Below are 13,435 nucleotides of genomic sequence, written 5' to 3'. Positions count from 1 at the left end.
GTTGACTTACTGAGATCACTGGTTAGGAGACATATATCTCTGTATCTTCATATAGCAAAGATACTCCTACAACTTGAAGGAATAATCAAGTAAGAAAATTATTTTTGTAAAGTCTGCAAAATTTCACAGCAATACATATTATCTTCTGCTATTCAACACATCTCACTCATTGTGAACTATGTAGAGTCCAAAAACTGGAAATGCAAATGAATGGTTTGAAATAAATGTGATGACAGGGTACCCCAATGACAAATAAGCATGACTTAGGAAGGAGCCTAAGACACAGAAGACTAAACAGGTCTCTATTCAGAAACTCCTTCTGTATACTCTAACATAAAGGAGTAAAGGAATCACGAGGAAAAAATACTCAAAACTTTTGAAATCTAGGTCTGGTCTCTTCACAGAAGTTACACTGATGCAAAAAATGCAGTCAGGGTGTAATTTCATACAACCATTGGCATAGACATCAGTACCAAGCTAAGCCACAATGACAAAAACAGTATTGCTGACACTATTTTCTTAGGTAGCGATTGACAAAATGGGTAGTTTGAATAATGGCTAAATCAACTTAGTATGATACTGATGTCAACTCTGTCCTCTGCAGTTCATCACTGCAGTCTTGGTGGAAATGATACCTCAGAACTACTGACAGAAATGTTTACTTTAATTTTCTACAATCAGTTTAAATAATTTTAGCCAATTAGTTCATTTTGACTGAACTAGTTAAGAGAACACTAAAATAAGCAATTTCACTTACAAAATCAGAGAGGTTACAGTGAAGCATGGTATGAGTCAGTAATATTTTCTACTCAGCACAGCCATTTGGTAAACTAAAATCCAAAAACTGAAGCCATGATCTATTATTATTATTATTATTATTATTATTATTATTATTATTATTATAAAGAGCATCTCAGTTTAGGAGTAAAAATTCCAATTCTTTAAACAAAATATGTGAATTTTCCAAAACTATATGGCATATAACAATTTGACAATTATAAGATGTTACACTGCAACAGTTCTGTCAATTTTACTTGTAGACATAAGGAAGTCTCAAAGCTGTTCTTTCCCTGCTCTAAATGTCTAATGATTAAGCACTACTGGGAAAGAAATATGACAAATGAACAACAGTCAAGACCATGGACCTTGAAATGATTCATTACAACAATTGGAACAAATGCCCTGATCTTACCATGGACAGTGGTGATCCATTCTTCTCACACAATGTCCACAACGACTGCAATGGTGTGAACGCTTTGGTCTCATCATATTGCATTTGTTACATAATTCCCAATATTCTCGTTCTAGGTGAAAATTTAAAGATACTTAGAGGGATTTAAAGTCATACAGCATGCTCATGATAAATCTATATGCTAGTGATTCAAAGAGAAAAAAAATCATACTGTAATGTGATAACGGTAAGCAGCATACAAAAAACTTTTTCCCCACTGTCACCTTAATTAAACTGGAAGATATTATTGCCATTCTGTGCCAGGTTTCTGTTCCAAAATTCTCTCTCCTCCTATATATTTCTAAGGAGTAATTATTGCAGCACAAAAGCTGTCACTCAAACAAGGAAGATCATTAATTCAATTATTTTCTTATATGTCTACTGTGAAAAAACATATTTGCTAGACAGAACCATCGTAGAACCTCATTGTCATTCCAAAACCTCCTGAGGAAATACTGCTTCTCAGACTTGTAAAAGTTAATTAACTAAAATAAAATGTATAAGGAACACTTCAGGAACATATTCCATCTCAAAGCATTTCATGACATGCATCTTACAACATGCAATTTTACACATAAGACAACCAGAGAACAGATAGAGGATAATCTTGTATTTAAAAATATACACTATTTTTGGGTGCCCAATGTTAGGTTCTTTAAGCTGATCTCCAGAGATACTGAGAAGCTCAAACCGCCAGAAGCCACTATGACTCAGTTTAACTATTCTTTCTCCCAAACTGCACCACCCAAATGAGAGGAAGCCTTTGAAAATGAGAATTCAAATGATATATTCAGAAAGTTCATCTTCACATGGGAAACAAATTGCACCAACACTGTAATACTTCCATTCACAGACGCATATATTTTCTGTCTTCGAGGAAAACAGGTGCATGACTGAGAATCTTAAATACTTTGACTGATTGTTTCTACCTAAATGGAACTTTTTTTTTGATACAGAGAAATTTCTTACATTCCAGGTAAAAAAAAAAAAAAAATCTTAGTTTTTACAGTAGGGCATTCTGAAATTTTATATCGTAAAGCACTGTCCTATGTAAACAAAATAACATTAAATTTAGCACTTCTGACCCACCTGCAGGCAGATCTAACCTTCTCTTTCTTGCTGCAAAATAAGATTCAGACACTGGACGTAAAGAAGCCCAGAATCTGAGACCATTAAACTTGCAATAATGACAGATGGAAACAGATTTACAATCTGTTCCCATAAATCTAGTCACAAAGGTGTCACTCCCTAATAGGGTACCTACTATCAGAGTTCAGAAACACCCCAACCTCATTTTTTAATACAATTTATACTAGACAAAAATGTGTCTTCCTGTCAACCTAGAGAATACAAGAGAACTGAAGTTCTACTTTGGAAAATACAAAACCCCTGATATAGCACGTACGAAATCATAGTATCAATGTCACAGTCAAGCCTACGTGTTCCATCTTCAGAATTATCTATGAAGTATCATTGCTATAGGAAATGAATGAAGCATGAAGAAGTTAGAGAGCTATTCAAAGGGATCCCTTAAAGCAGAAAGGAACATTTATGCCCAAAGGGAAATTCTACTGGACCTGTTTTTTGCAGGTAAATGAACATTCAGTCATAAAAGTAATTGTCTGTAACTGTACTGAGTGTCTTCATTCTTCAGCTTGGGTTGCAGAATCCACTGCTCTTCCTGCAGCAAGAACTCTGACTGCAGACCCCAAGTCTGCGCCACCTTTCATTTTAATGTATCAAGGGAGCAGAAAATACACTAACATGACATTTTCTGTGATCAATATTTAACATATGAGTCCCAGGGAGATACATCCCTTTCTACTATCTTCTGCCTAATTTGTTCACACTGTAATAACAGTGCTGAGGCTAATTAAATCATCTTGAACAAAGACTTCATTCTAGATTCTAACATCAGGTAGAGTAAAACTGTTTTCAGTTAATGTGACAAAGCTCATGCTGTTTAATGCCCCTACTCCATTCTAAAATGTTATGTAAAACTCTGCATTAGACAAGAACCTTAAAAGCATCAAACAGTTCATAAAAATAGCAACTTTCTCTGTAGAGAATCACAGAATCATCCAGGTTGGAAAAGACCTTGAAGATCACCCAGTCCAACCATTAACCTAACACTGACTGTTCCCAACTACACCAGATCCCTCAGCCCTATGTCAGCCCAACTCTTAAACACCCCCAGGGATGGGGACTCCACCACTGCCCTGGGCAGCCCATTCCAACACCCAACGACCCCTTCTGGAAATAAATGCTTCCTAATATCCAGTCTAAACCTTCCCTGGAGCAACCTGAGGCCATTACCTCTTGTCCTATCACTTGATACTTCATTAAAGAGACTCATCCCCAGCTCTCTGCAACCTCCTTTCAGGTAGCTGTAGAGGGCGATGAGGTCTCCCCTCAGCCTCCTCTTCTCCAGACTAAACATCCCCAGTTCCCTCAGCTGCTCCTCCTAGGACCTGTGCTCCAGACCCTGCACCAGCTTCATTGCCCTTCTCTGGACACGCTCGAGTCATTCAATGATCTTTTCGGAGTGAGGAGCCCAAAACGGAACACAGGAATCGAGGTGCAGCCTCACCAGTGCCAGTACAGGGGTCAGATCCCTTCCGTGTCCCTGCTGGCCACGCTATTGCTGACACAAGCCAGGATGCCATTGGCCTTCTTGGCCCCCTGGGCACACTGCTGGCTCCCGTTTACTGGGCTGTCAATCAGCACCCCCAGGTCCCTTTGGCCTTATTGACACTCCCCCAGTTGGCCTCAGCCCATGGCTCCAGCCTGTCCAGGTCTCTCTGCAGAGCCTCCCTACCCTCGAGCACATCAACACTCCCACCCAACTTGGGGTCATCTGCAAACTGACTGAGGGTGCACTCGATACCCTCGTCTAGATCATCAATAAAGATGTTAAACAGGAGTGGCCCCAACACCGAGCCCTGGGGGACACCACTCGTGACCGGCCACCAGCTGGATTTAACTCCTTTCACCACAACTCTTTGGGCCCGGCCATCCAGACAGTTTTTTACCCAGCAAAGCGTGTGCCCATCCAAGCCTTCAGCTGCCAGTTTTGTCAGGAAGGAGAATGCTGTGGGAAACGGTGTCAAAGACCTTACTGAAGTCAAAGTAGACAACATCCACAGCCTTTCCTTCACCCAATAAGCAGGTCACCCTGTTGTAGAAGAAGATGAGGTTTGTCAAGCAGGACCTGCCTTTCACAAACCCATGCTGACTGGGCCTGAGCATCTGGTTGTCCCACATGTGTTGTGTGATGGCACTCAGGATGAGCTGCTCCATCAGCTTCCTGGGCACCAAAGTCAAGCTGACAGGCCTGTAATTTCCCAGATCATCCTTCCGACCCTTCTTATAGATGGGTGTCACACTGGCCAATTCCCAGTCTGTCAGGACCTCCCCGGTCAGCCAGGACTGCTGGTAAATGATGGAAAGCAGCTTGGCGAGCACCCCAGCCAGCTCCTTCAGCACCCTTGGGTGTATCCCGTCTGGGCCCATAGACTGGTGTGTGTCTGTGTGATGCAGCAGGTCACTGACTGTCTCCTCCTGGATTGTGGGGGGATCGTTCTCCCAGTCTCTGTCTTCTGGCTGAGGAGGCTGGATTCCCTCAGTACAACTAGTCTTGTTACTAAAGACTGAGGCAAAGAAGGCATTAAGCACCTCAGCCTTTTCCTCATCACTTGTTGCCATGTTTCCTCCTGCATCTAGCAGGGGATGGAGGCTCTCCCTAGTCTTTCTTTTCCTGTTAACATAGAAACATTTCTTGTTGTCCTTGATTGATGAAGCCATATTAATTATTAGTAAGGTTTCAAATTTCCTCCAATTTCTGGAGCATCTGATACCATATAGGAATTGTGGGATAAATTCACCAGGACAGAAGGAATTCTCACATTAAGTTGCTGCTCTATAGCAATGTAATATAATTAGTGTCACATTTGTTTGTTTAACAGCCTTACAAACATAAGTCACTGAAAAAAAAAAAAGTGTAAAAAAGGCAAAGGTAAAATCCAGCTTAAGAGTATCTTCTACAGCCACTGCCAGTATCTTATAAAGTTACTTAGAACAAAAGCTGCAGAATTATGATTAACCATCCCTAAACATTACTTATTAAATATTATCAAGTATATGTAATATATTTGAAAGCCTAGAATGCAAACTAATTCTTCTCACAGAAAAATTTCCTAGCAGAAGTTCCTACATAACTAAACTTCTGATGGAATACAGGGTTTGAAAAAGAAGTTTTGAGTCTACACAAGGGAAAGCACTAGAAATATAAAAGTTAAAAACAGTGACATACCCATTTTAATTTCATTAACAATATAGGCTTCAGCAGAGACAGCTCTTGTCTTCCACCAAATCTCACAAAATCAAACTGATTCCTAATTATTTTGAGGACATTGAAATAATTTTTATTCAATTATATAGAAACAACTTGATGTACCTGTAATTGGTATCTTTGGGTTTTCAGGTAGTCTTCCTGGATCAGCTACTGAGGCTCTTAGTAATGAAGCTATACAAAACAAGGAGCAGAAGTAATAACCTGAAAAAATAAATAAGCATTTGTTAGTATTTTTCAGGTGTACAAAATACCTACTATACACTGCATCAAAAATACACATGCTCCAGAACTGAGTTGAAAACTACTCAGCCTTCTCATTCAATTCCAGATATATTTTTGGTACTATACAGTCTACTCTCCAGTCTTAAAAAGGGAGAGGAAAAAGTAGTAGTGAACACTGTTTTGACAACACCAGCAGGATGCCACTGACCTTACTACAGGATTTAAGAAGTTCCTCCAGTCTTATCAAATAGCACCAATGATTCTAGACTTCAAAGCCTCTATGTAAAAGGACATTCCCAATAGCCCAGCCTCACTTTAAAAGTTGGTTCATTTTAAGTCAAGCCTTTTCCTCAGCAAAACCTATTAGCATAACTCATATTAGCTGACTCATCCAGAGATGTATGACAAAACTAACAAAACTCAGTTTGTCTATCATCAGTACTACAACCCACAATTCTCTGAACAAGTTCTAGCTACAGAATCTGAAAGCCATATTAATGCTTTTCTTGCGTTTCCACACAAACAAGTTTTACCGTAACACCTTTGAAATGAATTGTGTCAGCAGTTTGAATTTGAAGTGTCTCAGCTTCTCAGAACACAGAAATGTAGGGTGCATCCCAGTACTCTTATCCTTTATCTTTATCCTTCATCTTATTCTTTATTTTCTGACCTTTCTCATCTATGTTAACTACTGTCTAAATACTATTTTACTAGCAGAAAGAAGGGCTAAGTTAAATTGACTTACACAAAATTGCCACAACTGAAATATGTCCCTCTTCATAGTGAGGAAAAAGGATGACTTTCGGAATGAAGATTGTATTGTACAGCCAGACAAAGATAATCAGGCCCATGCAGCACCAACCCTGAGGGTCAACCACAAAGTGAATTCGTCGTGCCATTGAACACAAACAGGTAAGAATCTGTCATGACCCAGGAAGAAAATATTATCCTAGAGAGATAAATAAAATTTTTAAAAAGGAGTAAATTAACTAGTATCATGCAACCTACGGACTTCCATATACATTCAAATAGGAAAAAAAACAAAACAAAACAACAAAACCAAACAAAACCCTGTCAGCTACTGACTTAAGGAATTAAATGAAAACCCACAGACATTTCACATACACCGTTCAAGCAACAGGAAGAGAAATATGATTTAATTAATTAGTTACATCTCAGTAAAAAGTAACTTTCAGTAACAGATAAAGTAAGCAACTGTCAGACAGCTGGCAGCAGCAAAGGATATAAACATTAAAGAAGTCTCCCATCAAAAAGGTTGCAAAGCCAAGAAGGAATACAGGGAATTACTTACATTATACAAGGATTCATTCCACCTATCTATTACAGTCTTCCAACTATATTTCAAGATTATTTTTTAAAAGCTTGTTTGTTAAAATAGTCACACATTTTCCTAGAAAACTGTAATTTTCCCCTGCTTAACAGAACACCTTCGTGTCATTTATAGAAAATCACTAGCGGAGACATCCACACTACCCTAACATCTTTCATGTAGATCATTAAGAGGTACCACACAATAGTGAGTTTTCTTACTATTAATCACACTTAAAACATCAAGGTTTCCATTCTGATAGTTCAGTGTGCTGGGGTTTTTTTGTTTGTTTAGGCTGAAGAAACCCTGCCAAGTCCTACAGTATGAACTTCAGAGCTTCATAAACTGACCTTCATAACACTGCAGCAACAAGTCATAAACTCTGTCCAGTAGAACCTTCAAGAGAAGGATTACTACTGTTACTTTGTCAGTAACATGTATGTATCTTGATCTGCCTTCATGTATGTATCTTGATATTGCAACACACACACAAACCCCAAACTATTCTCCTATCCATTAGATTCCCTGATTTCTGGGCTTCAGAGAACTTTGTCTTTTTCTGATGGATTTCCTTCCATGCCTTTCAGCTTCTACCTGTGGCCCTGAAATTTTGTCAGTCAGACATCTCTGTATCCAGGGGTTTTAATTACTTTTTTCATGTTTGTCTATCCTCACTTGCATTCACAATTTCTATGCTTAATATTATCCACAAGTTTGTCTTTTCTTCTTTTTCTAGATCTCTAATAAAAATCAGACCCAAAGAAGCTGACATTTTTCACACCCCGCCTATGCACTATTTATCATAACCCTTTGTTTGCTGTCTTCTAGTACAAGTGTGTTCATCCAAGTATAGCAGGGTATTAAGTGCTTATTTTTAACTGAAAAATGCATCGAATTTGCTAACAATTGTTTTATAAACCCATGTTGCATACTGAATATAGCTACTGTGCCCTTAAAACTTTTTAAGTTCATGATAATCATAAAAACCTACTTAGGCCTATATTTACTATTCATTTTTAATTTTACTGTAAGTAGCATGCATGCACCCTAGTCTGCTGTATACCTGATATTAATATACTACACAGAGATGTACAGTCTCTATACATATAAATGATGATACTCCTGAATCTGCTAGTTCTTAATGTGCCTCTGTTTTAAGTTAGCTTTGGCAACCAGCAGTTACAGAATTAAAAAACACTTTAAATCCTTCTAAACATGCACTTATGAAGGATCTGCCTCATCAAGCAGACAAGCTGTGCGAGGAGGTGAGCAGACTGCACAACATCATGGATGCTGAAGAGATGGACCAGATCCCCTCCAAGACTCTGCAGCTACAGGAACCCTCACTGCACCGAGGAGAAGCCAACACAGCCTTAACTTGTCAAGCTGGGCATGGAAATAGATGCCAAGTCTGGTGAAGCCAGGGAGCTCGTAAGCCTTGGGACCAGGAGAACAGTTCCTGATCCGCTTGCAGCTCCAACCTACAGAGCAGGTTCTGAGCCCTGTCAGCAGGCAAAGACAGGGAGCTCTGTCCAATGAAGCCTCTGAACTGGATGTGCCCAAGTCCTGTGGCAGGGTGGGGCAAGGCACAGTGGTGGGAAACTCCCTGCTGATGCAGGGATAGAGGCACCTCTGCTGGCCCAACCTGTCACCTGGCAAGGCGTGCTGCCTGCCAGGGGCTTGGGTCCTGGATACCACGGAGAGGCTGTTCCTGAGCCTGGCAGTTGTCTGGCCATCAGACTATTACCCTCACCTGCTCTTCCATATGAGCACCACGGATGTAGTCAGGGGAGACCGGGAGTGTGTCAGGCATGACTACATGGCTCAGAGGGTGTTGGACAATGGTTGGTAGCCAGCTGGTGTCTCTTTTGTCCTGATGGTGAAGGGTAAGGCCTTGGAGGAGGAGTAGACAGATCCTGCAGACCAGCAAGTGGTTGTGCAGCTCGTGTCAAAAGCTGGTATCCACCTTTTACATGCACAGAACCTTTTCTGAGGATGAAGAACTGCTGGGGAGAGTGGGCAGGATCCACCTGACACTATATGGGATAAAAGCATCTTTGCCAACAGGCCAGTCAATCTGCTAGGGGAAGGCTTAGACTAGGAACGATGAGAGAGGGAGGTATTGACCTATGATCAGTCAAAGCAGCGGTGGTTAGGATTTGTAGGCAAAGGATGCGGGATGATGTGGAGAGTCGTGGAGATCTCCTAATCAACAGAACAGAGGTGAAGTGGGGCCACACACAATACAGAAATACCACTTGGGTGTACTGGAATGGTATCAGAAAAGTCGAAGTCCACCTGGAGCTGAATCTAGTGAGGGATATGAAGGTTAAAAGGAACATCTTGTACATGAGCAGTGTGCCTGGAAGGCTAGAAGAAATGTGGTCCTGCTATTAAATGGGGCAGAGTACCTAGTGAAAGGGTACAAAAAGGTCACTTTCTTCACCTTGGTCTTTCTGGAATCCCAGGCCCCTGAGACCAGTGGAAAACTATGAAGCAAGACAGATTTACTCAGAGTGAGGGAGGATCAGATTAAGAAACCTTTAACCAAACTGGACATAACACTTCCATGAGACCTGATGAGATGCCGCCATGAGTGCTGAGAGAGCTGGCCCTGTCATTGGGAGTCCACTCTCAATTATGTTTGAAAGTTTTAAGCTGAGTGAGGTTCCAGTGTGTCCTGGTTCCAACCAGGATTGAGTTAATTTTCACTGGAGTATTTCATACCATGTGATGGTGGGGTGTGGCTCTCGCTCCCTCTTGCTCTCTGGCCCATCGGTTGGTACTGCTGCTGTTGGGGGTGGTTGCCCAGCTCGGTAAGCCACTGTTGCATTTTACCCCTTTTCTTTTGAATTCACTATTGGTACTCTTATTCTCTTGTTATTTTAGTAAATTCCTTCTTTTTATTCAATCCACGAATTCTCTTCTTTTGTCCCTCCCCTATTTTACCAGTGGGGGGAGGGGGAGATGAAAAGCCAGCCACCTGACGTCTGGCTGCCGCCTGAGTTCAAACCTCCACACAGGACTCAAGGGAGCAACTGTCAACCCTGTCTTCAAGGGCAAGAAGGAGGATCCAGGCAACTACAGGCTTCTTAACCTCACCCTGATCCCTGGGAAGGTGAAACAAGTAATCCCAGAAACTGTTTCCAAACACATGAAGGACAAGAAGGTGACTGGGAGTAGTCAGTGTGGATTTACAAAGGGGAAATCATGCAGACTGACAGAAACACAGAGGGCAAAAAAAACAGAGGCAGAAACACTGCTGACCGCTGAGGAATCCATCTGTTTCCATCTTACCAGAGCAGCAGAGATTCCATGACTTCACAGCACTTCCTCAGAAGGGGAAATAACAGCTCAACAAACAAAAGAGAGAGACTATAAGTACTGAAATACTTGTTTCTGAGTGACCTAAGTACAATGTGTGAGTAACTAGCAGCAAAATTCTGCAGGAAACAATAAGAATGCTTATATATATATATACACACACAATAAAAATCGGGGTTATATTTCTATAACTGTGACTAACTTTTGCCTGCATGACGTTATTCGCTTTTATATTTAGAAAAACAAAGGAAAAAGAAACACCTCACACAAACCCATACCTTTGATAACAAGTTCCACAAATAAGTTGGAACTATGCAGAAAAAGGCCCCATTCTCAAGAAAGGGAGATTCTTCATCATCATCTTCTGTATCTTTTCTGAAAGCGACAGAAAAGAGCATTATAATGAAACAACCATCATCACTGGTTTGAAAGGCACCGTATAATAGATAACCTAATCTGTTCTTCACACTTCACCTCACTGAGTAGAGCTTCCTCTCAAGCTCTTCATAGATATCCAGATCCTTTGCCTCTCATGTCTGAACTGACATGCTGATTCCAACTAGCCTTCCTCAAATTACAGTCCTAGGCTGTTTTACAATTTTAATATAGATTTAAAAGGAATTGGAGTGTTCAGAAAAAAGGTCTATATGAAACTGCACTACTGCCAATGTATTTCACTTACTTTAAATTGTGACACACTATTATAATCCATGCCTAGTATAATCATAAATTAAGTTTTAAACTTTTCATTACACTTTTGTCAGCAGTACTGCATAAACAATGTTAATATATTGCTTCCTCCAGCAAAGTGAGCTTTTTCCCCTCTCCCTCTTGGTTTATGTACCATGTATAAATATGTTGGGGGGGATTAAGAAAACCTAATACATGCAGTACATGATTAGGTAGAAAGTACTAGATGCCAATGTAACTCACAGACAAGGTGAATTTATAGTCTTTGCTTTTTAAACATACTTTAAAAAAATCTATGTACTCTTTCAAATACAATGTCAAAAGAAAGGAAGAGTAATCTCAAATAATTCTGTTCTTTAGGATGCATCGTTTCTGATAAGAATAACTACAATATATAGAGGAAAAAAGTCTATGAGCAAATTTACAACAAAGCAGTTGAAAAGAAACAATTAAGTGATTTATATTCGTGTACACTTAGGATTATATACACGCAATGCCTAAAAATTTTCCAGCTATATAACTTAGGATAAAATACAGGGTTTGTGGTTTCCTCCTTACCCTAATTTATAGGCTCTTTTTTTCTAAATAAACATCTCAAAGCATTTGAAAGCAAACAGTACATGTGGTTGTGAAATGCTTCAGATTTACAAAAACATGACTGAGTCTTTCTTACATGATGAAAAATTATTCTTGCCCTTTCAAAAACTACCTTTATTACAGGATGCCTGGACAGCATTTTTTCCTAACCCTTTTCCCTCTGCCCAGTTCAGTTAATGTCATCATTAATTCAGTATCTGTTCAGTACAGTCACCCCCAATATGACTTCTGATGTGACATCCACTGAATAATGAGACCACTGAATGAGGCAGGCAGGCAGAAAGTCACTTCCAAGAAATGAGAGAGCTCTGCAGTAACCAGAAATGTTAACAGAAAATAATGTTTTAACAGGCTCATGAATGCAAACTTTAATTCTGCATCAAGACAAGTCACAAACCCAGTACAAGCATTACTCAGTTTCTCATCCTAAGAAGTAGAAACCAGCTCTGGTGACATCTTGCTCCTTGCACTTCTATGGCTGTTGCACTGATACATAACTAGAAACCAAGATCCTATACATTCTGCCTCATGTTAGCCCTGGACTTCTACTTCAGTAAGAAAAGTAAGACTTGTGAAATCTGACTTCCAAAACTTTTTTCACAAATGCTTTAACAAGTCCAGAATGACACAGATCAATAATTCATAGTATCGTTCACTGTGTAATACAATTTTAAGACCCCACACAAACTGAACAATAACAGAGTCTAGAAAACACACTTCTGGACTGAGAAAAACACCACTTTCTTAAATGATGCATTCTAAGCCATTCAGACAGAAAAAGGAACAGAGAGTAGAAGCAGGAGAGATACACTTGCTGTAATAGTTATGATAGCCAAGGCAAGGCCGTAACAACCAACAGCTTCCATCAATTTGTGGATCCAGCTGTGGTTTTAGATATGACTTTACTGAAATATTAAGAATTACTGTCAAAAATTACTGATAAACTAAAAATACACTTCACCAGGGGGGAAAAAAAAATTTTGAATTATTTTAAACTACATTTTAAATAAGTCACATGTTGGTATTGAGTGTCAGAATTACCATTATGGCTCCTGCAGCTCTTCCATTTAACAAAACTAGTATTTGAATTACCAGTTAATAAAAGCAAAAGTATATTTTTGCCATGACAAAATCCCGTGTACCTGGCACTGCACATGTTCATACAACAGATGGTTGTTAGTAGAGACCTTGGCACTACATAGTTGCTAAGTGGCAGGTTAGTTAAGGTAGGCAAGACATTCCCACCCAATTCTTTCATAGATAGGATCTTGCAAGACATACCTGTAAACATCTACCGCATTCATGAAAGATGTCACATGAGCCTGGACTGGGATGTGGCTTGATATTAATATATACACACTATATCCTCACTGATCACAAATCCCTGAAAACTATCTTCACTGACTGCTGACCAAACAGCTGCTTGGAGACAGATAATATACGCTACTTAAGCACACCACTGCTTGGATCCTCATTGTGAAGGGAACGAAGACCTAAATTTCATTTTACTAACTACAGGAGCTGGAAAATAGAAGCGTTAAACTACTAAAGGTCAGAGGGCATTGTATTCCCTTGTGCTGTGCTTCTGGAGCACATAGCCAACAAAACCCACACACCTCTTCCATTACCATCTCTAAAGTGACAAATGCCCTCCTCATCACTTAGCAGCAAAAAGCAGCAGCGTGGA

General features: G+C 39.9%; 1 protein-coding gene across 5 annotated transcripts in view; it reads right to left on the bottom strand.

Annotated features, from left to right (window-relative positions):
* Nucleotides 1-13,069, bottom strand: part of ZDHHC21 (zinc finger DHHC-type containing 21) — a 40,724-nt gene extending 27,655 nt beyond the window's left edge. The window contains exons 1-6 of one of the 5 annotated variants that reach the window (XM_026866395.1): nt 12,891-12,909; nt 10,740-10,836; nt 10,435-10,490; nt 6,553-6,756; nt 5,688-5,786; nt 1,193-1,304 (exon numbers count right to left, since the gene is read on the bottom strand). In XM_026866395.1, the coding sequence (XP_026722196.1) occupies nt 1,193-1,304; nt 5,688-5,786; nt 6,553-6,706 (365 nt within the window). In that variant the 5' untranslated portion in view covers nt 6,707-6,756; nt 10,435-10,490; nt 10,740-10,836; nt 12,891-12,909. The other 4 variants (XM_026866392.1, XM_026866394.1, XM_026866396.1 and 1 more) reach the window with 4 other exon arrangements.
* Nucleotides 13,070-13,435: the final 366 nt, after the last annotated feature.

Source organism: Athene cunicularia (assembly GCF_003259725.1).
Source record: "Athene cunicularia isolate RWA chromosome Z unlocalized genomic scaffold, athCun1 chrZ_part2, whole genome shotgun sequence".
NCBI lineage: Eukaryota > Metazoa > Chordata > Aves > Strigiformes > Strigidae > Athene > Athene cunicularia.
The sequence above is the reverse complement of the archived record's forward strand: the minus strand, read 5'-3'. Positions and strand labels throughout refer to the sequence as shown.